Below are 24,892 nucleotides of genomic sequence, written 5' to 3'. Positions count from 1 at the left end.
TTTGACTCTACAAGTACATAAATCGTTCTATTTATGTACATGTCGTTTTGTAAATATCAATAACAAGCTACTCTATTGTATGGCATTATTCAGACGGTTGTGAACATGTTTTTGAAAGAAGCAATCGGCTTCGAATTGGTCGTACATACATATATAAGCCCTGCATAGCGGTCGATTAAACAGTTCCAATCGAATACCCGATCCGATTCCGCTGAGAATGAAGTTCACTTTTATTTTCGCTTACCTGGCCCTATTTGTGGCCCACACCAGTGCCCAGACCTACTGCGCTGGGCGTCCCGGTATGTAAAGATGATTTTCGAGCTTAAGCGCTTACAGGACAATATGTTTCCGTAGGCATTCAGTTATGCATAGGCGACAGGGATGAAGGCAACAACAATCGTGCGACGTGTCAGGAGAGAGCCATGAGAGAAATGTGGTGGTACAACGCACGCATCAACGACTGCCAGAAGATGAAGTTTTTGGGATGTAATGGCAACAGAAACCGCTACTGCTCCCTCGGCAGCTGTCGCAGTAGGTGCAAACGCCCCTAGGAGAATGGGTGCCACTTGCTTTTGTCCCGAATGAATGAGCACTAATAAATATGAAAGCCTCAGCAGACAGAAGGAAACTAGTTTTGATCAGAATCAGGTTGATCCGTCTATTATACAGCTGTATAGAAAAATAGCAATATATTATATTAAATAAATAAGCTTTCTCGGAAGTTTCGAAGAATAGCTGCCAGTCCAGCCAAATGCAATTTTTAAATTCGATATCAAAACATTTCAAACACAACTGTCATTATATCGATAGCTGATAACAACAAACGGTGACTATGACAACCCTGCCAATATCAGCTGTTCTCACTTGCACGTAACTTTCGGAAAACAAATAAGAAATTTTAAATAAATCATGATAATACTGAATAGATGCTCACCCATCAGGCAGATCCTCCGGCGCTGTCATACCGAAGGTGCGTAATACAAAATACTTGAATAGAGACTTGTTCAATAGAAACGTGTTCGTTTGGTTTTAGCGGCTGCCTGCAGCAAGGTCAGAAGCCCCTTGACTGCATTCTTTGGCAAGTGGCCGGAGTCGGAGCAGCAGGAGTTCGTTCAACACATGCGCATCATCCCGGATTTCATCACCGAGTCGGAGGAGCAACAGCTCCACGAAGAGGTTGAGCCGTACATGAACCGGCTGCGCTATGAGTTCGATCACTGGGACGACGTGAGTTCACCAAAAACTAACCACCAGCACCAGTCTGGCGCGCAGCTTAAGTATTTCCATCTTGCAGGCCATACACGGGTTTAGAGAGACTGAGCGCAAGAAGTGGTATCCACATAACCGCGATGTCCTAGAGCGTGTGCGCCAAGTGGCATTCGACGGGGCCATAATGCCCTACATCCATGTCCTGGATCTAGCCGCTGACGGGGTCATCAAGCCGCATGTGGACAGCACCAGGGTAAATTTAGCCATTAGTTCATTCCAAGCTAAGGCCCATCCAAAACCAACGCCATCTCATTCACAGTACTGCGGCACCACCATCTCAGGCATCAGCTTACTAAGCGACAGCGTAATGCGTCTCGTGCGCACAGATGCCCAGAAGTACCAGCAGCCCGTCACGGAGACAGTGACGGATGCCAAGAGCCCGGACTCCGATGCAGTATATGGCCATCGGCGTTTTCCGGAGGCATTGCTGGAAAATGGCTTCTACGCAGATCTGCTACTCCCGCGGCGCTCGCTCTACATAATGTGCCACACGGCTCGCTACAATTTCACTCATGAGATACTGTCGAAGGAACACTCTACGTTCCTCGGCACAGCCATACCAAAAGCACGTCGGATATCTATAATTTGCCGCAACGATCCATGAGGATGTGCCCCTTGTACGACTGCTGAAAGCAGAACGCTTTCCTTCCTATATTAATTGAAGCGTTGAGATACAAATCCGTCTATCCGTAGAGGTATCCATATAGAAATAATGACGTTTTTCTTTTCAAAAGCCTAGTCTAGTCGCTTCTATTGTTAGTTGTACATATAATCATATTCCCTTTTATCGTTATTGATTATGACATGAAAGTTACAATCGATCGTGTATATAAGAAAATATAAGTTGATTTCAAGGACATCTATATATGCATGCATGTATCTAAACATGATATCAATTTAGTATAGATTCGTAGCGTATTCTTCAAATTTGATGGTTTTCCTATCCAACAAGTATTTCCCTTCTTCATCTACTAAAATTGTAGAGTCCGAGCAACCTATAATGATACAATGAATCCATAAAAACCAAGGATTTTTCATTTGTACATTTATCCAAAGACGGGAGCAAGTGTTGCAGTAGTCCATGCAGAATTGCATCCCTTTGGTGACAGCTGTAAAACTGTAAGTAAAAGGTGTATTAGTGCGGCCTTTGTTCGCGGGAAGATGGTCAGCAACTGCTGCACCGGAAACATCTTGGCCAGCCTAAGACACGACACACTACCGAATTGCATAAACAATGGGAGTTACGCAAAAACGTGTGTGTGAGTGTTTAAAATCCCTAGACCAAGCGAAAATACCCCACGTACCCGATCTTGCAGTGAGTCAACATAAGTGCACACCGACCGATAGGATCCAGGTAGGGCACAATGGTCGGGCGCTGTCATACATGCATACAAATTTCATTTAGAGCGCACATAGGACGCATGCAACTGGGTCCGACACAGAAGTCCTGCGGCGCTTTGTTCTGTGCCCAGGCGGTAAGCATCTGCAGCGCCGCTGTCTAAGTGTCCTTCTGGAGCGCTTCCATCCAGAAAAGGCGCTTAAAAGGCATGACTCCTCGAATGGCCTTCCGTGAGGATGAGAAAGGCTTCAAAATCGCAAATACTGACACCGAAATTGCATTAGTGATTAATCAGAGGTGAGCTTAATGATATGCAAATATTGGACGTTCAGGATGGTTGTACTACTACGAGTAAAACTGAAGAGCCCGTCCCCACATTATATGTACCGCATGTACTTAGAACACGGTTTGAATTCCCCTTTAATATTATCTGATACAAAAAAAACCCTATAAATGAGAAAGGGGAAAAGGAGGAAATACGAGGATGTATGAAAAATATATATATCTAAATAAAACTCGAAAAACAAACAAACATTATACAGAGTAAATTAAAACAGAAAGACTCACCTGTTCCCATAATTCTGTAGCGTTGAATATTATTTGCTGTTTGCTTTGTTGCGTTTCTGTTGAATATTATTTGCTGTCTCCTTTTGTTGAGTTGTTGTTTTTAATTTAAAAAAAAACTAAATTAAAAATTAATTATAGCTCGGATTGAAATCTTTTCCCTTTTCCACATGAGGGGGCCTTAGACGTGATAAGAATGCAGCAGCGTGGGCGGCCCAAAGCTCTGCTTTGAAACCGGCATATGTATGTACGTTTCCGCGCGTCTTATCTCTCCCAATATCACTGAAAAGAACGAGAACGAAGTAGTTAGTGTCGCGACAAATGTGCGTGGAGAGCTGCAGTAGCGTGGGGGGCTCAAAGAGGGTGATGAGGGCGGTGCAGCAGAGCAGCGTAGGCGAATCAAAGCTCGGCCTTCGTTTCTGCACGACTTCCTCTCCGCATCACACTGATAAGGACGAGAGCGAAAATTAGTGGCCGAAATATTTACCAGCTGTATGGCTGCCCTGGCAATAGAATATAATAGTATAGAATTGGGCAACAAGAAAACAAATGAAACATACATTTTATTTCAAGCCTAGTACAAGAAGCTCGTGGCTCTCGATGTAGTTGTAACGGTAGCGCGATTAGGGATTGGGTCGTCAGAGTGGGTTGGGGGAAAACAATGGTATCATTGTTACCTGGCAGTCAGCTGGGATTGTTCCCTTTCATCCATTTTGAATGGTAAATAAATCTTAAGCTGTATATAAGATTATTCAGTTCGGACAAAGAAAATATTTAATTAAACAACACGCAGTCAGCTGTTTTGTAATTTCGCTGTGTTTAAACAAATAATTGTATGATATAAGGAATATTTCGACTTTGTAGACATCCAAACTTTGGTTGCTTTCATTTTATTGTAATTAATATCGGAAACTAGCCCACAATACTTTATTCAACCGAATATCAAAATCAGGGAAATAATTTCTGATCGTAAGCAGGGAACGATTAACCCATTCTCGACCAGTGCGTATTCTAATACACTATACGAAAATAATAAATCGAACGTGGTAATTTTGTTTTTAGGGGAAGAGAAAGGTTGAATCTACATGAAGACTTTACAAACAGTACAGTTCTCCGCGGCTTAGCTCAAGTTGTTCCCCTGTTTAAATATAAGGGTTTCAGTGGGCTAAGTTTGCTTTTGCATCGGTATATTTACGGTATATTTTGAATGTGAGAAGGTATATTCTGGTATATTTCTGGGGTCGCTTTCGATAATTACATACAAATGTAATTCATATGCATGTAGTTACCATGTACAAACAATTAGTTTTGTGGAAATTGTTGTTGACCTTCTTTGTTAAAACGTCATTTTATTAACAATCCAATAAAGATAAGTACTTGAAAATAGCATATCTTTTAGAAAATTGATTTATCAATCGGATGAAATTATGTGTTCAGGTAGTGCAGTGCTAGCCAGCTGGTAATATCAAATCGAATATAAAAATCGAGGAATATGGTTTCCAATCCTTGACGGAGAACGATTAACTTATTGTTGACCAAGGGGGCATTTTAGTATTCTACCGAAAATAATGAGAGTTTAAAAATTTTAGTGCAGCTCAGCTGAAAAGCATAGTATATTTTATTTTCAGAAGAAGGATAGGACGGATCTACCAGAAGAACTAACAAACACTATTAATTTTCGACACTTACCTCAAGTCGTTGAACTGTTCAAATAGAGGCGGCTTCAGTGGGCAGTATTTTTCGGTATATTTCTGAGAGTCAGACCGTATACGATAAATACACGGTCACATTGCCGAGAAGTGACCGGGAAAAAATCAAACATTTTTTTCAATTGCCATTTGCCAGCGCCTGAGACCTTGACAGCCCCAGCCCCAGCATAAGTAAAAATTTGTTGACGGCGTCGGAGCTCAAAATAAAGTCAGTGCGAGCGTAGTCTAGAAATCGAGAAAACAAATTATTCCAGCGCTGGCGAGACGCAAATTTGTTGTAAAAATTGATAGTCAAATTAATTCTGCGTAAATTGTGTAAACTTCGAGTGTATTTTAAATTTTGCTGCCATCCAGCGTCAGGTTTTAATGATACAATTTGCCTTTGAGTAAATGTAAATGTGTGCGCTGAGCATAGCAGTGTGTATGTGTTGGTGCGACCGTCGAGCATAAGAAAGCGAGACGACGACAAGCCGAAGAGAAGCCACAGACGCGAACGACGCTTAATAAATATCGCAGCAGAGGCGAACAAGATAGAGAGAAACGCGTAAAGTAGTCACCATTTTTACAGCAAGGAAGCTGAATTAGAGGCAAAAATGGCCAGTTTCCAAATACACAACGACCCTAACAACAAGGAGAACCCGGCCAAAACTGGGCCGGCTGTCCTGAAGGAAAAGAATATGGGTGCCATCAAGCAGCCCCTGGCCGTGATCGGCGGTATTAAGGAGAAGGTTGCACTGGGCCCCCGCGCCAATTTTGCTGTGCTTAATACCCACAACAACAATGGAAATGTGCAGCGTGCTCATCCAGCGCCATCAGGGAAAATGGTAAGTCCCGAATAGCACAGTTATTTCCATTCTTCCAGTCTGTCCTTTTTGTTGTTGTTTTTTTTTGTGCTGTGCGCATTCTAATGCAGCTGCTGTCTCGCTGACAGCGTGTTGTGGTGGTGGGATCTTTCTGTGCGTGTGTGTGTGTTTTTTTGTTTGTGTAAGCTGCCTGCTTTCCTTCCATAGGGAGCGCCTCGATCCGCTAGTATGACTGCGGTGGTTGTTCTCTGTCTCTCTGTTTGTGTCTCGCTCTCGCAACGCTATGCGCGATTAGGTTGCATGTTCCCACTCCTTTCACTCGGGAGATAACTTCCGCTAATTGTTCGCGCCTAACCTAAAACTAACCTAGAAATTGCACATCCATGCAATTGCAACAGTTTGCGCGCCTTTTTCAAGGAGAAATAGAGAGAGAGAGATGGCAAATACAATTACAACGCACACTAATACTATCGCACACTGTGAGAAGCCACTCAAAGGCGCGCACAGCAGCAGCATGAGACGTAACAGGATTATTCCAGCGAAAGGAAAAGAGCGAGAGAGCCGCGGTTGGTGCACTGTTGCTGTAATCGTTACCCCCTTCTCACACAGTCTAAGGCACACGGCACACTCGCGCAATGTCATCCAAATTAACGTTTGTATTTGTGTGTTACGTTACAGCAATTCTTACGCGACGTAAAGAACGTCAATACGGACGAGAACACTGACTACACTGGCCTGGCCGTGAAGAAATCGAACGTTGTGCCCGTGGTGGAGCAGTTTAAGACATTCTCTGTGTACGAGGATAACATCGACACGCAGGTGGTGCCGCCGGTCGCCGCCAAGGGGCATTCCTCTGCCGACGACAAGGAGAATCAGTACGACGCCAAGTAGTGAGTATCCTCAGGACTCTTTCCGTTTATGCCCCATTCCTTAACTCTCAACCTTCCGTACAGCAATGCGGCTCCCAAGGAGTACTCCATCCAGCACGAATATGACCTCGAGGGGACCCCCATGTCCGTTACCGACGTCATGTCGCCTATGTCTGTCGATCGTTCGATCATCGAGGCCAGCAGCGCCATTGACGAAAGCCCGGCCCAGGGCCCACAGTGTGGAGCTGCCCCCGGTGTCCAGGCTAAGGAGCTGCCACCCCGGAACGACCGCCAGCGATTCTTCGAGGTGGTGCAGTACCAGATGGACATATTGAAGAACTTCCACGAGAGCGAGGTAAGTGGTTTTGGTTGGAGAGCAGAGCACATCGGGGGGTGTGTTTCTCCGAGCAATAACGTAACACGACAATTCCACAAAGATTTTCCTCAAAGATAAGGAAAATTGTCATCTGAAGGGAACCTTCCCCCTGTTGTTAGTTACCCCCCTCCCCGTGCTCTTCCTCACATGTGTTGTGTCCGTGTGTGTGCACGCAGGCGCAGAGGGAGACAGAAAGACACGGACTGCACCCCGAAGAGCGGTTGCTGTTGCTTCACGCGTCGCTGCCCTGTCTTTGAGTAGAGAGTATTATCCTCTGTCTCTTTTTCCTGACTCGGTTTCTGTTTTTTCCCTGCCCTGCACAAGAAAATGTACCTACATATGTAACAGGCCGGACACCCCATTATCCGCTGAGATATCCGGAAGAACGGGATAGAAAACACTTTTCGGTTGTTGAACTCCAATTGGACTCAAATATAATGTCAGAAAGGTACATACAGTCCCAACCAAGGTTCCAAACCACAGCTGCTTGATATTTTCTGCTGAATTGTATTTTCTAATTGAATTTCTAACAAGACTGGCCCAACGAACGATTGATCTGTGGATAACTGTGGATTACATTTTAAACTGTTAAAAATTTCATTGTGGTTTCTGGTGTCCTAGGCGCGACTGGGAAGCCGCCACGGTTCTCTGCAGTGCTGCAACTGGAACTGGGGCGACTTCCTAGCCGGGCCCGGGCCACGGAGAAGGGTCGGACTGCTTGGAACGTGTGTGTGTGTGTGTCTGATATAAACTAGCGGGAATTCTTGTTGAACTGATCGTAGAAGTCTTCGAAGACGGCATTGTTGAGCTGCTCGAGCGAGTTCTTGCGCTGCTCGTCCTGCTCCACCGCCAGCTTGGCGTTGGCCCGCATCAGATCATCGAACTGGTCCTTGCGCCGGCGGTCGACCTCGATCTGCTTGAGCATCAGAGTGCGGTCCATGTTGATGGCATACTGCTCCCACTGCTTGTCCATGAGCTGTGCCTCGGTCTTGCGCTGGGCCGCCTCCAGGAGCTGCTGCTCCTGGCCCTTGCGGAAGGCGCGCAACTCCTCGGGCGTCATGCCGCGGTACATGAAGGCGATCTTCTTGTTGGGATCGGTGCGCGACTGGGCCACGTCGGGGTTCTCGGTGAGCATGTCGCTGGACAGCATGTTGTATATCTCGGCCATATCGTCCTCGTGCTTCTCCCGCTTGGCCTGATCGCGGCCCACCCGCTTCTGCTTGGCCAGATTGATGTTGAACTCGCGCACCTTTTGGATGACCTGGTTGCGCATCACATGCTCCGACTTGGCCATCTCCTCCAGGTGCTTGTCGCGGCAGTTGATGTTCTCCATCAGCATGCGATCCGCCTGGCGACGGGCCTCCTCTGCCTGCTTGCGCTCCAGCACCTGCTGGTCCAGCCAGGCGCGCTGCTGCTCACGCTGGCGCACCTTGCGGTCGTTGTTGTACAGATCCTCGCCGGAGAAGATCTGGGCACTGGAGATGCCCAACGTAATGTCGTCATCGGCGATGCGCATGGGCTTTGCCTTCTTAAGAAAGTTGGGGTCGTTCAGGTCGAACTCGCGGCGCTGCTCCTTTCTCTGGTAACGGCAGCGGTAGTAGTTGAGGTCCGAGTTGGCCACGCGCTTCTGCATGTCCAGCTCCTTCTCCTTGGACGCGATCAGCCGCTTCTGCAGCTGCTCCTGATCCTCGTACCGCTTATCGCATTCCAGCTGCACGCTACGCTGCTTGTTCTTCTCCATGATCTGACGCTCCAGCGTGGCGAGGTCCAGCTGCAAAACAATCGGAGGAGGAGGCCGAGGACGAGGAGTGTGATTCCCGAACATGGACACAGAAAGCCTGCCCTCCCGTCCCAGGACTCACCCCGTACAGACGCTGCTTGGCGTTGAAAATGCGCTTTTTGCGCTCCTCCTCGTACTGCTCGCGCTTCTGCAGCTTCATGGCCTCGTTGAGGTCCTCCTTCGTACAGATACCCAGCTTGAGAGTCATCCTGTGGCTGCTTCGAAATACAATACAAATACAAAATATATATACTCCTGAAAATAACTCTTGCAAGATTTTTCGGATCTGAAGGTGTTTCTCTCACTGAAAGCAAATATTTGACTCTGATTCGGGGTTTGAGTTTGTTTGCCCGGTTGCCCTGTTGCCCGGTTGCCGGCTGTTCCGCCTCTTAGTTGCTTAGTTTGTTTGTCGTTTGACGCCTCACTCCTATGATTCCCCCCCACTCGCTGCCCCCTGCCCCCAGCCGCAGTTTCCCGCCATAGATACCATCTCAATTACGTATAGAGAAATGCAGATTCTTTTCCAAACTTTGCCTGTACCGCTGTGCCCGCCTGGCGCTTGACGTGTCCAATAATCGTTAAAGCCAACATTAAATAGACACCTTATGTATATATTCCCTGTATTGGCGTTTTGCAAATGATTTCCCCGTTTCGATGGGATTTTGAATGCCGCTCACGTACCACGAAATAACCAATAAACAAATACAAATTAGTAAATTCGATTCTCTCTTTCTCTGACCGCACTTCCCATGGCAGGGAGTGGAGTTTTTGTCAGCTTTCTGGGTTCCCAAAAGATTTGGTCATGCGTGAGATACCCCTTGGCTTCGGGGTGTAATGGAGTCGCGGGGATTTTGGTATAATATCAAAACTAACAGTTCATCTTTGAAGTTCTCTGAAAGATTAGGAATCCTAATGGGTAGCATGGCAAACACGAGATTCGTAGAATTATGTACCCGTGAGCGAGCCGAAACGATTCTGAACGAAATCTGTTTGCGATTATGTCAGGTTTCCTCTTCTCATTGCACACCTTTTAATGGCTCATTCTAAAGAATTATGGCTCGCCAAACTAATCGATCATCATTTTCAGAAAAAACGTCGTCCTAAGCGTGAGTACATGCGCAAGCAGAAGGACATTAACTACAATATGCGCTCGATCCTGGTCGATTGGCTGGTGGAGGTGTCGGAGGAGTATAAGCTGGACACGGAGACCCTCTATCTGTCGGTCTCCTACCTTGACCGCTTCCTCAGCCAGATGGCAGTCGTGCGTCCAAAGCTCCAGTTGGTTGGCACTGCAGCCATGTACATTGCCTCGTAAGTAAAGTAGCACTTCGATTGCTATTTGAACGTCCACATCTTCATGGAACTGTTCTTTGCAGGAAATACGAGGAGATCTATCCACCAGATGTGGGTGAGTTTGTCTTCCTCACCGACGACAGCTACACCAAGTCGCAAGTGCTGCGGATGGAGCAGGTCATCCTGAAGACGCTCTCCTTCGATCTGTGCACCCCAACGGCCTATGTGTTTATCAACACGTACTCTGTGATGTGCGACATGCCCGAGAAGCTGAAGAGTCTGACTCTGGTGGGTTTCTACTACGGGAGTGATGGCTTTATACATCTCTAATGTTTGAACTTGTGCTCGTTTCGATTCCCAGTTCCTGTGCGAGCTGGCGCTTATGCAGGGAGAACTGTACTTGGAGCACTTGCCGTCGCTGACGTCGGCCGCTGCGCTCGCCTTGTCGCGTCACATACTGGGCATGGAGATCTGGACTCCGCGTCTAGAGGAGATCACTACCTACAAACTAGAGGACTTGAAGACTGTGGTGCTGGAGCTGTGCCAAACGCACAACACGAGCAAGGAGCTCAACACCCAGGCCATTCGGGAAAAGTACAATAGGGATAAGTATGTCGCGAACGATGATGTCATGATGATCATGATTGCTAATCCTAATACATCCCCCGCAGGTACAAGAAGGTGGCTTCCATCGAGACAATCCAGCTGAATGAGAAAGATTTTGATCAGCTCTTGCAGGGCTACATGGCCAAGCAGAAACAGGAGGAGCCAGAGATCAATTCCAAATCGGAAGTTAATTTGTTTTAAGTGTTTTGTGCTGGCCCTTAGCCACGCCAAATTTATTTTTAGTTTAGTGTTCCATGTATTATTTGTAGTTCTAGAGCTAATTTTATGTAACTGAGAAATTGATGGAAGTTGGAGAGAACAAAAAGGAAGAAAAGGCAGCAAAGAGGCGTGGATCGGATCGGATCGGCGAGCTCCCGTAACAGGTACTGGACAATTTTATATGCCTCGCCATATGAGAGATTAGTCACCACTACAGCAAGCAACACCAACACCTCCTACTGTCCACGGTGAGAGCTTGCGGCCACGCCACGCCCCGCCACGACAGGACGAAATAAGAGAGATCCGAAGCTGCAGAAGTTTAGCAAAACTAACCAAGAAAAAATATGAACCACAACCAAGTCCAACTGCACTCCATTGGTTATTAATAAATTTTACTATTTGAGTTCTTTAATATGTTCGCCATGTAATTCCTTTTTTTTGTATTTATAAAGAATATCACATGAATGTATACAATGTGTATTTCACTATAATCACCATAATTACGCACTAACAGGGCTAGCTTCAGAAATAATATTACATATTTATATACGTACTAACTAGATAGGCTATAAATGTTCTGTGAACCACGCAACAATTGTAACAAAATACACACATCAAATTACACCAGACACTTAATAGATTTTACTTAAACCACATCACAAGACAAGACACCAAGCCACAGAACCATCCAATAACGTCCACCCCTATTGCCTGATTCGAACTGTAACACATATCTTGAACCCAACGACGCTTACACACACTCAAGTATTTTAACCAACCGTTTTGCTGGTGGCTTAGCGAAGCTCTTTTACCATTAGATACATATAGTACGATCTACTAACCCCTCAAATGTAACTTGATAATAGATAGCATTGCTGGGAGCAGTCTCCTCGCGTGCTACATATTCCATAAAAACGTATTGTACTCAATAAAATTGTGAAAGTAATGCACAAGAAATGAGTTTCGGTTGATATTTTTCTGTGGGTTTCACTCTGACTTGTGCGATTCAACAGATAAGTATGTATCGGCAGCTGATTGTGCTCGAAACAAAGGTGGGCACGCCAATACTATATCCCCAAACTCTTTGAGTCACGCATACGACATGTATTTTGTTTCTGCATTCGCGGGCATTCACTTTTCGATTGTGAGTATGGCTGGCGTCGGCTGCTCTCTGAGCAATGGCCGTATTTAGTACTACCATTCCACTTTTGAAAAAATTTTGGGGCTGTGAAGGCAGTATTAAAAGAGTAGAGAAACCTGTGAGGTTACCTCTCATTAAGAGCAGATTCTCATTGTTGAATCTTGCCCATATTTGTAGACGGAAACACACAACCGAAATTACCGATTCTAAAATGTCATTTCCACGCGTGAAATCGATTCGGATTCGATGGGCGATTGCCCAAATAAAATATATATGCAAATGCAAATGCAAAAGTCGGAAGGTTCAGCGACAACAAATTGTTCACGCACACGTAATATGCAAATTTAGATGTTTCCTTTTGTTAACACTTGTTTTTATTCACAAATAATAAAAAAGAGCTACAACAATTAGCACGGATGGTGTTACATGTTACACATTTGCTTTGGGTTCATCGATCGCAACGATCCCGACTTCTGGGACCGGATGCAGGCGCTTGGATGCAGAATTCGATGAGGTGGTGCTAGGCAACATGTTAACATGAAAAATGACAAAACCGAAATGCAAATTCTTTCTCCAACGCAAGTTAGCCCTGCCATTTTGGCAGGAAGGCTCCAAGGAAGCTGGGCGCTCCCCTCTAGTAGACGAATCGGGTGTCCGGGTGGAAGTTGAGCTTGTCCAGCGCTGGATTGCAGGCAAAATTGATCATGGGCGGTGGGCCGCAGAGCAACACGATGGTGTCGTCGCTGGCCGGCAGCAGATGTCCGGCGATCATGTCCTCGTTGATGAAACCCTTGCTATAGGCCCAGCCTGTGCGGGAGTAGAGAGAGCAACGAAACGGGGTTAGCCACGGGGCGTCTACACAACCGGGATCTGGCACGATCGGTGCGCAGTCTCCGAAGTTTCCCTCTGGCAATTGTTAAACGAAAGCAAAAACTCTTTGACGGAATATATATGCTAGATGGAGCTGGTCTTAATAGCTAAACCGGTGCTCGGCCCGATGCCCCAGGCGCTCCAGCCCCGGTATGCATGTATAGTTGACCATGGGCGGCGGACCGCACAGCAGGCACAACGTGTCGACGTCGGGAGGGTAGAGATGCTTCTCCATCATCTCGTCGTTCACGTGTCCGGTGTTGTAGGACCAGGCTATGAACCGGGCGTTGGCCGTTCGCGGCATCCGTTTGAGGGCAGCATGTGGCGAGGGCAGACACAAAATTCTTAACATAATAGATGACTTGGACATGGCTCGATTGTGTGTTTCAATGATGTTCTATGCGTCCGATGCGGATGAGGAATTTGAATACGGATGAGGCAAACTACGGCGGAAGGTTGTTATCAGTAAGGGTTTCCATCAGGTGATATTCGGTATTTGTTATTAGATAACATTGCTTGATACAACAACAAAAAATGATAATGGTTATTGCTCGATCTTCTTTGAGGCGATGGCTTGATATTTGACCAAGAGGTACTGATAGCAGCCTTTGAAAATTTTTAAAACTCGTGATTAACAAGATCTTACAACCATTATGGAAAGACCTGCCGTGAAGGTAATAGTAATATCTATGAGGCAATATAAATACGGCTAGATCGCATAGCAGAGAGCTTCTATGCCTAGAAGTCATGGTGCGGTACAACGAATTCTTTGGAATTGCCAGCAAACTCAACATGAAACGATCAAATGAGATGACTGCTGTGTCCGGAGTGTGCCCTAACTGCAGCTCACCTTCGGCCGCCTTGTCCACGGTGTACCAGACCTTGAATTGGCCGGGATGCTTCTGGGCCAGTTCGTCCAGCTCCCCGCGCAGTAGAATATCCTTTTCGCTCTGTGTGGTGGATAGGAGAGAGATTAGAAAGATTAGAAAGATTAGAATAGCCGAGTGGCACTCGAGTGGCCGGGTCACTCACCTGGTTGGCAAACAGCAGGGCCATTTCGGTCTTGTCCTTGTCGTTGCGCTTCAGCACTTCTCGGACCAGCTGCAACATGGGAGTGATGCCTGTGCCGCCGGCAATCATGTTGACCCGCTTGGCGGTCACGTCCTTGGGCGGGTCCTTGCGCAGTTTCTTGATAGAGAAGGTGCCGTTGCCCAGGTACTGCAGGCGGCCGGACGGTCCGCGGAACGAGATCTTGTCGCCCAGCTCCATTTTTTCCAGATGCTGGGTCATCTTGCCGCCGCCGGGGAACTTGGGATGCGTGTCCTTGAAGTACACCTTGACCACCAGGTCGACGTAGCCGACGTCGTCGTCAGACGAGATGGGCGTGTAGGGACGGATGATCAGCTCATTGTCAATGGTCGCAATCAGGTGGATGTGCTGGCCCACTGGCAGGCCCAGAACGTGCTGCTTGGAGGGCAGGCCGAAGCGGAAGCGACGTGTGTCAACGCTAAGCACCTCCTTCTCGACCAGCGGCAGCAGGTACTTGTCATTGGGGTCCACCAGGGTGCGGAGGCGGGCAGTACGGTTCGGCTCCCGGCGCGGCTTAGTAGACTTCTTGTTCAGGAAATAGTGGACGATCAGAGCGCCGGCTACGACGGCTACCACTCCGACGGCGATTGGCACAAACTGCAAGAATAACGTAAAATAAGTATGTATATGTATTTATCCTAACATAATATTTGAGTATGTATGCATGCATGTATGCATGTACATATGTGTGTTCATGTATGAACGGTGGCCGTGTGTTATCGTTTTATCGATTTCCTGTAAATGCACTTGCTATAAAAAACATACATAGTGATGTCGAACAAGCAAAGATAACAAGATATCAATGTTGTCTGCTCCTGTACGTTTGAGTGTTAATGTACAATCAGAGATTGTGCGGACGCTTAAGACACACTCAAAGGTGGACTGGACTAATGCTTGGTTGTATTTGTTGTTACATTTTTTTTTTTGAACAGACTAATTAGTGGTACTGATTAAAGGTCAAGGGGGAAGATGGAAAATACCGCGTACGCCTGGCGCGATAAGAGAAAACAAAGATGAAATCTCGACTCGCATCTCGAATCGTTTTCGGCCTGTGACCGCAAAGCTTCGCGACGCAACAGCTGATTGAGGTTACTGGTTTAACCCACTGTCGCGTCGCACTTTGGTCGTTCCACTAGCTAGGGCTGACCTTGAAACTCCCGAGCCGGTCTAAGGCCCCCTGCCCCACACACTTGAGCGTGAATAGTATCAAACAATGACGTCACAGCCACCTTATATCAACTTACATCGAAATACATCATAGCTAGCACACTTGATAAATGCAAATTGTGTTTGTTTTTTTGTAGAATTTCTGATTTGACTTGCAAGCAAACTTGAAAGGAAGCGAAAACGTTTGAGCGACGACGAAAACGCGTGCGGCAGAGTGCTGAAATTTGAATGAAGTCGTCGCGTGTAGCTTGGCACTGCCTTACCTCTCATCCTCTCTCCCTCTCTCGCACTACCTCTTCTTGTACCGAGATAACAAGTCACCGCGATTCAGCTACAGTGAAGAGCGAGTAAGAAGTTCATTTTTGATTGGAATATAAGTTGAATGGCGGCTATATGATAAAGTGGTCCGAACCGAGCACAATTAGGTCAGATTATTTTGCTGGCATGTATAAACCAATCACAAACCAAATATGAGATAGAAATTTTCATTTGCAGACACTTTGCACTATCTACAGTGAGTACACTGTACACTACCTTAGTAGAAGAGCAAGAGAGCGAGCCTGAAAAAGAGAGAGAAGAGCGCAAATGACAGTAAAGTACAAAGATAGGCAAAAGTTTGTTTTCATTGATTAAGAGCGCAAAGCTCTCTTTGTTTGGGTGGCGTGTAGAGAGTGCTAGCTGGCTAGCTCCAACAGCTGATTGGCCTTGGCATTGCAATGCACCGGCTTTGCACTGAAGGAGTCTTCTTTTGGAGAGAGGGGATGCTATTGGGGATACATCCCGAAGTCTCGGAGTGGAGAGTGCAAGGCATCCCTTGCTTGGATTGAGTCCTCCTTGACGAAGGAGAAGTGATGGGATTGGTTGGCTATGTCCCGTTTCTACCACAGCACCATGCACCAGGTGAATAGGCGTACGATAGCATCTCTATAAATAGCGGCGCGACGTCACTTACCAGAAATCTACACTAATGAAAACGACTAGGCATTTGTCCCGAGAATAGCAATGATCTGCTTTTGCGGGTGTGCGGGTGTGTGGCGGACAATTATGAAATGCCGCACATTTGGAACGGAGTTATGTAAAGCGATGCTGGGCTGCAACTTGTGTCGTAACTTACGTTGCTCTCGATGAGACGCGCCATGTCCAGAAGTCAGACACGGTCTTTACAGTCGCAGTGGATGGTGGGAAAATCAATGGGTGCACTCTTGGATAAATTATATAATTCGAAATTCGCACTGAAGCCGTCGCCGGCGTTCGTTCTTCTATCGCTAATACAAGGCGCAGCGACTAACGGCGTACCGTGCGAGGGAAGGCAGTCTTGTTTGCACGCACTCTTTATGTCTGCACTCCGCTCTGAGAGCGGGCGACCGTGCTCTTCTTTGTGTCGAATACTGCTGGAATAGCGCTGCAGCTGAAAGTGATTTGTTAGTTAGCCGAGCTTCTTCAGGAAAATAACTACCAATAAATAAAATATTCACCTTGTCTGTGGACTGTCACCGGGCCGGCGTTGGAGTAGGCAGATTTGTTGATCTGAGTTGATTCTAAATCAAAACAATCCCAGCCAGCTGCAGCAAAGTTCAATTTTGATTTGTGCTGCCACATCTCTACAAAAGGTAAGTCGAGATAGTATCGACTGCCGATGTCCAAGTAAGTTGTATCGGTGCCGTTTTACTCGATAGCGATGCAAAAGATTTTAGAAAAATTTAAGGACCATTAATAATATCTGCTGGGCGATATTCTTAGAAATTTCAGTTGGATCAAGAACAGAGTGTATGGTTGTGTCTCGTACTATCTCTGTCTTGCAGTCTAGTCTGGAATTGAGGAACTAACCACTTATATATTCAAATGAAACTGAAAAATTGAGATGACACTATTCAGTATCTTCCGCCTGAAGTGTGACCTCTAATATCATCGAAAGCAACTTTGCGCTTTGCGAGACGCCGATAACTTGAAACGGCTAACGGGACGCACTGAATTCAGAATATACAAAAAACTCTTTAAAATGGATTTTTTTCCTTTCATTTTAACGGGCGCCAGTGCTGAGGTGAGCTCAGTTTGTGCACTGACATCGCCAATAGATTTCTAAACCGTTTTTTTCAGTATGTGGCGCGACAATACGCCTCCGCCTTTATTGCCGCAATCTTCGCTGATCCACATAACTGGCATGTGAAGGTGTCGCATAAGTTTGTGGGCCAGTGCTTCAAGGTGCTTGGTCTGAAGTTCAAAGTGAGTGTTAAGGCGTTTCGGAAAACGCAGGATCATCCATACCGCAACGACAACTCGAACTACATATATGATGTCGTGCCCTTTGTGATGACTACCGTGGATTCCTTTCTGGACAAGCTGCCTACTCTACTGGTCCGCTATGCGAAGGGTTTGGAGCAGGAACGGAATACGTCGCAGACACCTACTGACAAGCGCTTCGACGAGATGACAGACCTGCTGGCCTGCTATCTAAAAGTGGTGTTCACATGGACAAAAGTGGTGCATTCCATATTCGCCACTATGCATCAGGAACCCACCGCAGATGACCAGTACTTATACGAGCCAGTGGCCAGAATGTGTAAGTGATTCTCACGGAACTCGAAAAGGTGCTAGCTAACTGATAAATAATCTACTGTAGCTTTCAGCATACTCTGCGGGCTGGCCAAACTGCTCCCCACACATAGCGATGCGTTTGACGGCTTCAAGCATATTTGCCTTACTCTCACCATTGACGCACGCTATGGGCTGTTGTGAGTGAGCACAAAGCACTTACAATCTTCGTGACTGTGATCGAAAATTCCCTTCTGTCAATTGCAGCTTCAATGCGACCAGTAGATTTATACTAAAACCTATGCTGGACATGTTTCGGGAGCACTTTGGGACATTCTGCAGCGTGGAGAACTCCGCACTGGATTTTGTCTACTATGTTTTGACCATTGTGGTAAGCTCTGCACCAGTCTGTCCCGGCAATCAGTCGTGAATGCAATCGTACTTTCAGAGGGAGAAGGACGATAATTACATAATGGCTTACGAGTTCCTGGAAAGTATGCTCAAGCAGTTTGCCGAGAACCAGCAGAAAGATCAATGTGGCACTCTATATCTACGTCATTTTACCAATGAGCTGATCACTGATAAATTTCTGGCCTTACAGTTTGAGGTGTTCAAGTCGAGTAAATGTAAACCCCTTCTTGTGGCCACGCTCCAGTACATACTGACGCTCCAGCGGTAAGATGCAGTGGCATAAATCACATGTTGTTCCTCATATTAACCGATCCGTTACGATTGCGTTTCCAGACACATTGTCAGTGCTGAACGGTTCCCAATGCGCTTCCACGAAAGCTTCCTGGAGCTGTTGATTCGCCTGCCACGAGCTTTTGCTACGGTTCATTCAATGGCAGCGGAGCTCTACGTGGCATTGGCCCAGCGTCAGTACACTGAAATGGAAATAGGTATGCACATAATGGAGACGTACATCAAGAGTCAGTACAGCCGTCCTCGGAATCTCAGCTTTCCGCAGTTCAGGGTCCAACTGACACGCTATCTAAAGAAGCTCATGCAGCATTTTCCAGCGGCTAAGAGGTTTGACATCTACGTTTATCTGATCACTGCTGAGGAAGTGCTCATCGAACAGAGCCTTATAGCCGCACAGTGCATATGCGTACTCTTTGACCTGCATCGGTTAGAATATTCCGCTTCGGAGGAATCTCGTGAACAGATGCACAAACTTCTGCGTGTTTGGCCGGCTCTAATTTCGTCCCAACAAAGTGGCACCCGAGCTGTGCTCTACAGTGTCTACAGTGCCGTCGATTTTATGGCTGTGGCATCCCATGATCTCGAGGTTTGTGCCAGGAACAGTATAAATAATTTTGGCCAAGACATAATACATACATGTATCTGTTTAATGCATAGCTGCTGCTGACACTGGAGACATTCTGCCTGGATATGTTTCTACATGATGAAACGCTAAGCGATTCGGAATTCTACGGCCTCTACAAAAATCTATCATACTCCGTTAAGGCAACCGGCAACAGTCAGCTATACATTACCGCTGCACAGGCTTTGCAAGATGAATATGCTCAACTGCAGGCTGAGTTTAATGCCACCGATGCGGAGGCAACAAAGAGGGAGGATCCAGAACTGCTGGAAGCCTTTGCCCAGTACTTGCGTCGTCTGCACGCCCTTCTAAGTGCCAACAACAACAAGCTAAGCAGAGACCATCTGGCTGAAATTATGGACACCTTAGCTACCAATCTGCTGAAAAGACCACAGCAGAACGACAACTTGAGTAAGCGTATAGTACTTAATATTGCCTGTTATAACATACTGCTTTGTAGGTCTCTTTGGCTCGGAAAGCTTGGCCTACATCCTCATCAGGCTGCATAATGCTCAGCAAAGAGGGAAGCTTAAGGACAGGGATTTGATCGGGCTGGCCAAGCAGTTACGCGACTTCTGCGTTTGTGAACTCTCCAAGCCTGCACAGGAATTTAAACGAACCAAGTTTTTCTTCTGCTCCGTTACCTTACTGCACCTAGGCTTGAAGAGTAGTTTTCATCTGGACGATGCAACATATGACGTACTCCTCAGATGTCTGACAGTCACAACGTGGAGATCGCATGCAAGTTGCAAACAGCTAACCCAAAGATATATGCAAGAAATGCACGTACTGTTTCGTCGAATGATCACTTGCGATCAAATTGTTTTTCCTAACAACCGAATTTGGAAGGTTCTGTTGCAGAACAATGTGCTGCGAAAAGCCCCGCAGGTCCTTAAATCAGAGCTTCAATTACTAGTCTGCAATCTGTTAGAGCACCGCATTTGCAGCTTTGCCCACTGTCTGCCCGTAATCCAGCTGCGCTTCAGCAACAAGAACACTGCCAATAAATGGGTGGTCGATTCACTACGGCTTATTAATGATCATACCTCCGTCATGGACGCTTGGGTTTTGCGGTGGATTATCTTCAAGGATTCAATGAATCTCTTGCTTAAGAATATGAGCGTTAGAAGATTGGAGGCAACCAATTCCTACCGGAATCGCTTGGTGCCGCTGCAGCATCTGCAACTGATTGTTTTGAATATGCGCCTGAAAGAAGTGCATTTCCAATACATGTAGGGTCCAGAAGATTATCCATATGATACTTTTAAATTAATGAATCGTTAATTTCTTTACAGTGGTCGGTCCATCTACGGCTTAAAAAAAGTAGCAACTGGCTCCAAGGAAAGAGCAAAACTCGAGACTTTCATAAATCACATCAGTGCGTTTAAATACCGTTGCGAGGATGAGCACTTGGCGGCGTCAACCAGTGAAGATTTTGAGGGAAAACTAATGTCACTACCGCCGGGCCCCATGACATTGTGGCAACACGAGTCCATGAAAGATTTGGATCTCTTAAAAGCTAAATAATCTCCTACAATATAAGAAATATGCAGATAATTATGGATAGTTTTGGTATCCGTCTTATGAAATGAAAGTAACATTTATTTGAATAAAAAACGAGGGGGAACGTTGTGAGTTGCTGCGGACACCACAACTCTATGGTTATACCCGATACTAAGTCAGTATGGCTCTCCTCCGGCAGACGCCGCTAATATTAAACGACACGACAAAGAGTGCGTGCGAGAGAGACAGAAAATCAGTCTGAGCGTGACGTCGGGCGCTGCGTAGCCACTGCAAATTGATTTGTTCCTATTGGCTATAAAAATGATCTGATCTGATCCAGATTCAGCAATCTGATAGATATGGTCATTATCTACAATTCTACGTTTTTGGTTTTCTCATATCTTTAAAATTGTGGATGCCACAGATTTTCGTCCTTTGTGGGGGCGGAAGTGGGCGGGGCAAAGTTTTGAAATATTTTTGTAGCAGTGACATATCACAGAAGTCTGGATCCAAAACATCGTTGCTCTAGCTCTTATAGTCTTTGAGCACTAGGCGCTGAAGGGGACGGACAGACAGACAGGGCTCAATCGACTCGGCTATTGATGCTGATCAAGAATATATATACTTTATGGGGTCGGAAACGATTCCTTCTGGACGTTACACACATCCACTTTTACCACAAATCTAATATACCCCAATACTCATTTTGAGTATCGGGTATAAAAACAACGTCTAAATGAATATATTTAATTTGGGGATACATGGGATCATGATGGGATACATGGTGCATGTGGGAAAATCCATACATACATATGTATGTTAGATCTTCGTGTGTTTACATTGCGTATTAGAATTGGGTAGATATTCGTTTTAGCCAAGGCTATTAACAGAAAATAATAAACATTTAAAAATTTTAGGGCAGTTCAGGTGAAAGATATCGTGGTTTTCATGAGGTTCAGAGGAAAAATGTCATGAATCTACAAGAAGATCAAGTAGTTGAACTATTTAAAAATAAGGCTTGAGTGGGCTAAATTCGGGTTTGGCATCATACGACACACTATATTGTTGTTGAATCGATAGTCTAAAAGCCACATATTAATATTTTTTCCCCTAATTCGAGTCCTTCTATCAGAGACGATTTATCCAGCCTTGCTGAACATGCGTTCGGATTCTACAGACGTCGCTGGCACGCATAAATATTTGAACATAAGGATTTTGACTAAATCGAATTAATTTTCGTTGACCTGAAAAATAGGAAGATAATAGGTTTTTTTTTGTTTTATAATATTTTTTAAATATATTTATATTTACTTTTATCCAAAGCAGTGGCGTTTTATTGTTGTGGCATCACTTCGAATGGTATTTTTGTTTTCCATTGCCTTTCCTTGTAAAAAATAATCAAATGTGGCACAATTATTTAAGGTCGCTTTTTTCACTGTGTAAAGCACTCACTAAAAAATATCGAACGCTATCGATAGTGTCAAACCATCAATAGTGCCGATAGTGCCATCGATACCTCTCCACCTCTACTTATACGTTCTTTCGTAAACCGGACGTCCCGACGTGCAGACATGGCGTAAGTTGAATAAAATAAATCTTTGAAAATACTCTGCATCCTTAATGTTTTTGACATGGTTTAACTGTAATTCGTTAAATGATGGTACGATAACGATGCAATGCATACTATTTTATGCATTTGGCAATCAGAAACCAGCTTTTTAGACCATTTTCCATGTCCATATCAGTTTGGAAATGATTGCAAAATTAAATGTGATTTTGTGCTACGTGTGCGGCTATTAATGTGAGCTGCACTCATTTGCACAATACTTCGACAGTTAAACAAGGCCTGGACCATATTTTTATGAAAGTTTTGTGAATATTTTCGCTAATAATAATTTACTTTGTGTTGCAGATCGAAAGTTTCGCGTGACACGCTCTATGAGGGCGTCAGTGGAATTCTGGAGAACTCGCTGAAGAAGAAGCGTGGCTTCCTCGAGACGGTGGAGTTGCAAATCGGCCTCAAGAACTACGATCCCCAGAAGGACAAGCGTTTCTCCGGCACTGTCAAGTACGTTGGCTAAAATACCTGCGCCAGTGAGTACGCCTGCTCCCCGCGAGTAGTGTGCCACAGCGTTAGGAAGTCGATCATGTGGTAACATTGATCGGCGGACCTGCACTCAGGGTCTTAAAAACAAATTGAGTAGGTCTCCAGCAATGGAGACCGACCCCTGTAGTTATTAAAATGAAAAAAACACGCGTGCTCCCCCGTGGGCTTTGTAAGTTTTCTGCGTTCCCAACATTCCCCCTCATTAGAGCTAGGCTCGTGTCTGTGTGGTGTGAGTGGCATACTGATGAATATTTTCGTTTGTTTTTGATCTGCAGGTTGAAGCACATCCCCCGTCCCAAGATGAAGGTGTGCATCCTCGGCGATCAGCAGCATTGCGACGAGGCCAAGGCCAATGGCGTTGAGTTCATGGATGCCGAAGCCCTGAAGAAGCTGAACAAGAACAAGAAACTTGTGAAGAAGCTGGCCAAGTCTTACGACGCGTTCCTGGCTTCCGAGTCCCTCATCAAGCAGATTCCACGTCTGCTGGGTCCCGGTCTGAACAAGGCCGGCAAGTTCCCTGCCCTGCTGTCGCATCAGGAGTCCATGATTGGCAAGATCGAGGAGGTCAAGTCCACCATCAAGTTCCAGATGAAGAAGGTTCTGTGTTTGTCGGTCGCCGTCGGACACGTCGGCATGAAGAGTGACGAGCTTGCCCAGAACGTCAACTTGTCGATCAATTTCCTGGTCTCCCTGTTGAAGAAGAACTGGCAGAATGTGCGCTCCCTGCACATCAAGTCGTCTATGGGCCCACCCCAGCGTCTCTACTAGATGTCCATATTTTTTAACATCAGATAATAAATGAGGAACTACATTTTGTTAAATGTATCTTAACTAAATTTATTTTTATTGCAATACGGAATATTGTATGCGAAGTTAGATTTCAGTGGAACTTATGGTCCGCGCCAGAAAGTCGCGTACGCGCAAACCTTTATCCGTCTCGCCTTCGACATCTTTCCAGCAGTCGGGCAGTGGGACTGATTTAAACTTTGAGACGTCCACTGCGTTGCCCCATTCCAGCATGTGCGGCTCGCTAATCTGCTCTAGCAGGTTGTGCAGTACTGCCGAAGCTGTAATAATGCAGGACGCCGTATGGAAACGGATGTCCAGCGGCTGGATGAAAAAGTTCCAACGCGACATCAGACGGTGCAGGGCACAGTCGCTTAACTCCTGCAGACGCTCCGCAACTTCATTGAAGTCGTGTTCGTGTGGAGCAATCGGATCCGCGTAGCGCTGGAGTAGCCAACGACGCAGCGGATAATTTTGTTGAGGCGGAACCAAGACAAAGGGGGAAATTAGACGCCCATTTATGGGTACATAAGGCAGCTCGGTAAGTCGGTTTGGAGCTTTTGAGAACATTGGCACCAGCGAGGCCTTGCTTCCGTTGTCGAGCCGTAGTTCGCGGAAGAACATACGGTCGTCTAGGAGAAACTCCATGCGCATAACCGATTGACCAGCAGAGTTCTGGGGGCCGCCGCTGGCACGTATAGGGATAGAGCACACGCCCAGAATACCAACGAGGGCAGCCGGCATGTTGCTTTCTTTCTGGAAGCCGACCATCACACTGGCACAGTCTGGTTCGGTTTGTGGCAGTTTGCGTAGGGCCTTTCCTAAGGTGGACATGACGGCGTTACAGAAGAGTTTCAGGCACTTGATTGTCTTCAGCCTTGGTACGGAAAACAAATTCGATATGATCGATATGCGCTCGCCACTGGCCAGATAGTAGAGCGCCAAGGCAACGCATTTGTCCAGGGAAATTTCGAGTGACCTTTTGCTGCACTGGCCGGCCTTGCGCATTGCAGGTGTTAGCTGCCGGCAAAGCGCTTTAAAGGTGCTCCGGGTTATGTGCAGTTTGTTAATGAACTCTTCATCGCTGAGATCCGGAAATATGTCCTCAGAGAAGGTCTGATTGTCTTCAGGCTCCACGTTGGCGTCGCTGTCCTCGGACTCCTCGTCTTCCAGGCTAGCACGCTTGAGGCGCAGCATGGCGTACATCTGCATATAGTTGGATTGTATCTCTATCATTTGTTGCATGAAAAACGAACGCATCTGCTTAAAACGGCGCCTGCTCCGCTGCTGCGACCGACGTCTGTGTGTAATCAGAGTTAGCTGCACATGTTGAATGTGAAGCCTTATGAGCCTAGCGATCTTCTCCTTGCGATTCTGCCAATCATCATTCTTGTTTTGGTTCCTTTTAGTCTCCACCAGCTTGGCCAAGGCATTGTTTAAAGTGCTGTTGATTAAATCTAGTTCTTTCTCCATTTTGTTGTTTTCTTTGATTTTAATAGGGATGGGCAATAGCGAAATAGAAATATCGCTTCACATGTGTAAACGA

General features: G+C 46.0%; 8 protein-coding genes and 2 long non-coding RNA genes across 14 annotated transcripts; 5 read left to right on the top strand and 5 right to left on the bottom strand.

Moving 5' to 3' along the window:
* The first annotated feature begins 194 nt into the window (after positions 1–194).
* LOC108153409 (BPTI/Kunitz domain-containing protein-like) lies at positions 195–677 on the top strand. The gene is made up of 2 exons (XM_017283404.2): positions 195–299; positions 355–677. The coding sequence occupies exons 1-2, from the start codon at positions 218–220 to the stop codon at positions 549–551; spliced, it is 279 nt and encodes a 92-aa protein (XP_017138893.1). The 5' UTR covers positions 195–217; the 3' UTR covers positions 552–677.
* A 181-nt stretch (positions 678–858) lies between these two features.
* On the top strand, positions 859–2,130 carry LOC108153406 (alpha-ketoglutarate-dependent dioxygenase alkB homolog 7, mitochondrial). The gene is made up of 4 exons (XM_017283400.2): positions 859–970; positions 1,034–1,227; positions 1,295–1,462; positions 1,529–2,130. The coding sequence occupies exons 1-4, from the start codon at positions 910–912 to the stop codon at positions 1,871–1,873; spliced, it is 768 nt and encodes a 255-aa protein (XP_017138889.1). The 5' UTR covers positions 859–909; the 3' UTR covers positions 1,874–2,130.
* Positions 2,131–2,228: 98 nt separating this feature from the next.
* On the bottom strand, positions 2,229–4,296 carry LOC108150835. 2 transcript variants are annotated; one of them, XR_001774691.2, is made up of 5 exons: positions 3,733–4,296; positions 3,660–3,675; positions 3,176–3,454; positions 2,574–3,055; positions 2,229–2,386 (listed from the first exon to the last, which is right to left on the bottom strand). It is a non-coding gene; the product is annotated as an uncharacterized LOC108150835 (long non-coding RNA). The 2 variants fall into 2 exon arrangements; XR_004471406.1 differs by lacking the exon at positions 3,660–3,675 and having other exon boundaries at positions 3,850–4,296.
* A 1,178-nt stretch (positions 4,297–5,474) lies between these two features.
* On the top strand, positions 5,475–11,773 carry LOC108151780 (G2/mitotic-specific cyclin-A). Its single transcript, XM_017280623.2, has 7 exons — positions 5,475–5,705; positions 6,363–6,574; positions 6,638–6,908; positions 9,797–10,020; positions 10,086–10,290; positions 10,364–10,611; positions 10,674–11,773. Exons 1-7 carry the CDS (start codon positions 5,475–5,477, stop codon positions 10,807–10,809), a joined length of 1,527 nt encoding a protein of 508 aa, XP_017136112.1. The 3' UTR covers positions 10,810–11,773.
* Positions 7,417–9,115, bottom strand: LOC108151781 (RIB43A-like with coiled-coils protein 2). Of its 2 annotated transcripts, XM_033386330.1 has the most exons (3): positions 9,015–9,115; positions 8,792–8,924; positions 7,417–8,700 (listed from the first exon to the last, which is right to left on the bottom strand). In XM_033386330.1, exons 2-3 carry the CDS (start codon positions 8,915–8,917, stop codon positions 7,681–7,683), a joined length of 1,146 nt encoding a protein of 381 aa, XP_033242221.1. In that variant the 5' UTR covers positions 8,918–8,924; positions 9,015–9,115; the 3' UTR covers positions 7,417–7,680. The 2 variants fall into 2 exon arrangements, with proteins under 2 accessions (XP_033242221.1, XP_017136114.1); XM_017280625.2 differs by having other exon boundaries at positions 8,792–9,097.
* A 546-nt stretch (positions 11,774–12,319) lies between the features above and the next one.
* On the bottom strand, positions 12,320–16,662 carry LOC108151782 (NADH-cytochrome b5 reductase 3). 3 transcript variants are annotated; one of them, XM_017280626.1, is made up of 5 exons: positions 16,570–16,662; positions 16,209–16,502; positions 13,871–14,524; positions 13,689–13,788; positions 12,320–12,775 (listed from the first exon to the last, which is right to left on the bottom strand). In XM_017280626.1, the coding sequence occupies exons 2-5, from the start codon at positions 16,230–16,232 to the stop codon at positions 12,603–12,605; spliced, it is 951 nt and encodes a 316-aa protein (XP_017136115.1). In that variant the 5' UTR covers positions 16,233–16,502; positions 16,570–16,662; the 3' UTR covers positions 12,320–12,602. The 3 variants fall into 3 exon arrangements, with proteins under 3 accessions (XP_017136115.1, XP_017136116.1, XP_033242222.1); XM_033386331.1 differs by lacking the exon at positions 12,320–12,775 and adding an exon at positions 12,805–13,111; XM_017280627.2 differs by lacking the exons at positions 16,209–16,502; positions 16,570–16,662 and adding an exon at positions 15,172–15,328.
* Positions 16,612–20,507, top strand: LOC108151779. Its single transcript, XM_017280622.2, has 10 exons — positions 16,612–16,704; positions 16,835–17,135; positions 17,192–17,654; positions 17,715–17,826; positions 17,894–18,017; positions 18,075–18,301; positions 18,371–18,914; positions 18,986–19,361; positions 19,411–20,182; positions 20,246–20,507. The coding sequence occupies exons 2-10, from the start codon at positions 17,094–17,096 to the stop codon at positions 20,475–20,477; spliced, it is 2,892 nt and encodes a 963-aa protein (XP_017136111.1). The 5' UTR covers positions 16,612–16,704; positions 16,835–17,093; the 3' UTR covers positions 20,478–20,507.
* A 677-nt stretch (positions 20,508–21,184) lies between these two features.
* Positions 21,185–21,997, bottom strand: LOC117186712. Its single transcript, XR_004471649.1, has 3 exons — positions 21,906–21,997; positions 21,765–21,837; positions 21,185–21,697 (listed from the first exon to the last, which is right to left on the bottom strand). It is a non-coding gene; the product is annotated as an uncharacterized LOC117186712 (long non-coding RNA).
* Positions 21,928–23,385, top strand: LOC108151405 (60S ribosomal protein L10a-2). The gene is made up of 3 exons (XM_017279993.2): positions 21,928–22,029; positions 22,366–22,521; positions 22,836–23,385. Exons 1-3 carry the CDS (start codon positions 22,025–22,027, stop codon positions 23,326–23,328), a joined length of 654 nt encoding a protein of 217 aa, XP_017135482.1. The 5' UTR covers positions 21,928–22,024; the 3' UTR covers positions 23,329–23,385.
* Positions 23,173–24,887, bottom strand: LOC108151402. Its single transcript, XM_017279990.2, has one exon. The coding sequence runs from the start codon at positions 24,817–24,819 to the stop codon at positions 23,434–23,436; it is 1,386 nt and encodes a 461-aa protein (XP_017135479.1). The 5' UTR covers positions 24,820–24,887; the 3' UTR covers positions 23,173–23,433.
* Positions 24,888–24,892: the final 5 nt, after the last annotated feature.

The sequence above is a fragment of the Drosophila miranda genome, chromosome XR, assembly GCF_003369915.1.
Source record: "Drosophila miranda strain MSH22 chromosome XR, D.miranda_PacBio2.1, whole genome shotgun sequence".
Classification (NCBI taxonomy): domain Eukaryota; kingdom Metazoa; phylum Arthropoda; class Insecta; order Diptera; family Drosophilidae; genus Drosophila; species Drosophila miranda.
Note: the sequence above shows the minus strand (reverse complement) of the source record. Positions and strands in the feature narration are given on the sequence as shown.

What these genes read in the sequence shown, in the direction of transcription:
- LOC108153406 (XM_017283400.2), top strand. Translation starts at nt 910, where the DNA reads ATGATAATACTGAATAGATGCTCACCCATCAGGCAGATCCTCCGGCGC. An exon ending in CCGGCGCTGTCATACCGAAG is followed by an intron (nt 971 to 1,033) that starts GTGCGTAATACA and finishes GTTTGGTTTTAG; the next exon opens with CGGCTGCCTGCAGCAAGGTC. An exon ending in CGCATGTGGACAGCACCAGG is followed by an intron (nt 1,463 to 1,528) that starts GTAAATTTAGCC and finishes TCTCATTCACAG; the next exon opens with TACTGCGGCACCACCATCTC.
- LOC108151779 (XM_017280622.2), top strand. Translation starts at nt 17,094, where the DNA reads ATGGATTTTTTTCCTTTCATTTTAACGGGCGCCAGTGCTGAG. An exon ending in GACGCACGCTATGGGCTGTT is followed by an intron (nt 17,827 to 17,893) that starts GTGAGTGAGCAC and finishes TGTCAATTGCAG; the next exon opens with CTTCAATGCGACCAGTAGAT. An exon ending in TGGCATCCCATGATCTCGAG is followed by an intron (nt 18,915 to 18,985) that starts GTTTGTGCCAGG and finishes TTTAATGCATAG; the next exon opens with CTGCTGCTGACACTGGAGAC.
- LOC108151782 (XM_017280626.1), bottom strand. Translation starts at nt 16,232, where the DNA reads ATGGCGCGTCTCATCGAGAGCAAC. An exon ending in CGCGTCTCATCGAGAGCAAC is followed by an intron (nt 14,525 to 16,208) that starts GTAAGTTACGAC and finishes TTATTCTTGCAG; the next exon opens with TTTGTGCCAATCGCCGTCGG. An exon ending in CGTGGACAAGGCGGCCGAAG is followed by an intron (nt 12,776 to 13,688) that starts GTGAGCTGCAGT and finishes ACTCCCGCACAG; the next exon opens with GCTGGGCCTATAGCAAGGGT.
- LOC108151402 (XM_017279990.2), bottom strand. Translation starts at nt 24,819, where the DNA reads ATGGAGAAAGAACTAGATTTAATCAACAGCACTTTAAACAATGCCTTG.
- LOC108151781 (XM_033386330.1), bottom strand. Translation starts at nt 8,917, where the DNA reads ATGACTCTCAAGCTGGGTATCTGTACGAAGGAGGACCTCAACGAGGCC. An exon ending in CCAAGCAGCGTCTGTACGGG is followed by an intron (nt 8,701 to 8,791) that starts GTGAGTCCTGGG and finishes ATTGTTTTGCAG; the next exon opens with CTGGACCTCGCCACGCTGGA.
- LOC108151780 (XM_017280623.2), top strand. Translation starts at nt 5,475, where the DNA reads ATGGCCAGTTTCCAAATACACAACGACCCTAACAACAAGGAGAACCCG. An exon ending in AATCAGTACGACGCCAAGTA is followed by an intron (nt 6,575 to 6,637) that starts GTGAGTATCCTC and finishes CCTTCCGTACAG; the next exon opens with CAATGCGGCTCCCAAGGAGT. An exon ending in AGAACTTCCACGAGAGCGAG is followed by an intron (nt 6,909 to 9,796) that starts GTAAGTGGTTTT and finishes CATCATTTTCAG; the next exon opens with AAAAAACGTCGTCCTAAGCG.
- LOC108151405 (XM_017279993.2), top strand. An exon ending in CGTTTCTCCGGCACTGTCAA is followed by an intron (nt 22,522 to 22,835) that starts GTACGTTGGCTA and finishes TTTGATCTGCAG; the next exon opens with GTTGAAGCACATCCCCCGTC.
- LOC108153409 (XM_017283404.2), top strand. Translation starts at nt 218, where the DNA reads ATGAAGTTCACTTTTATTTTCGCTTACCTGGCCCTATTTGTGGCCCAC. An exon ending in CTACTGCGCTGGGCGTCCCG is followed by an intron (nt 300 to 354) that starts GTATGTAAAGAT and finishes ATGTTTCCGTAG; the next exon opens with GCATTCAGTTATGCATAGGC.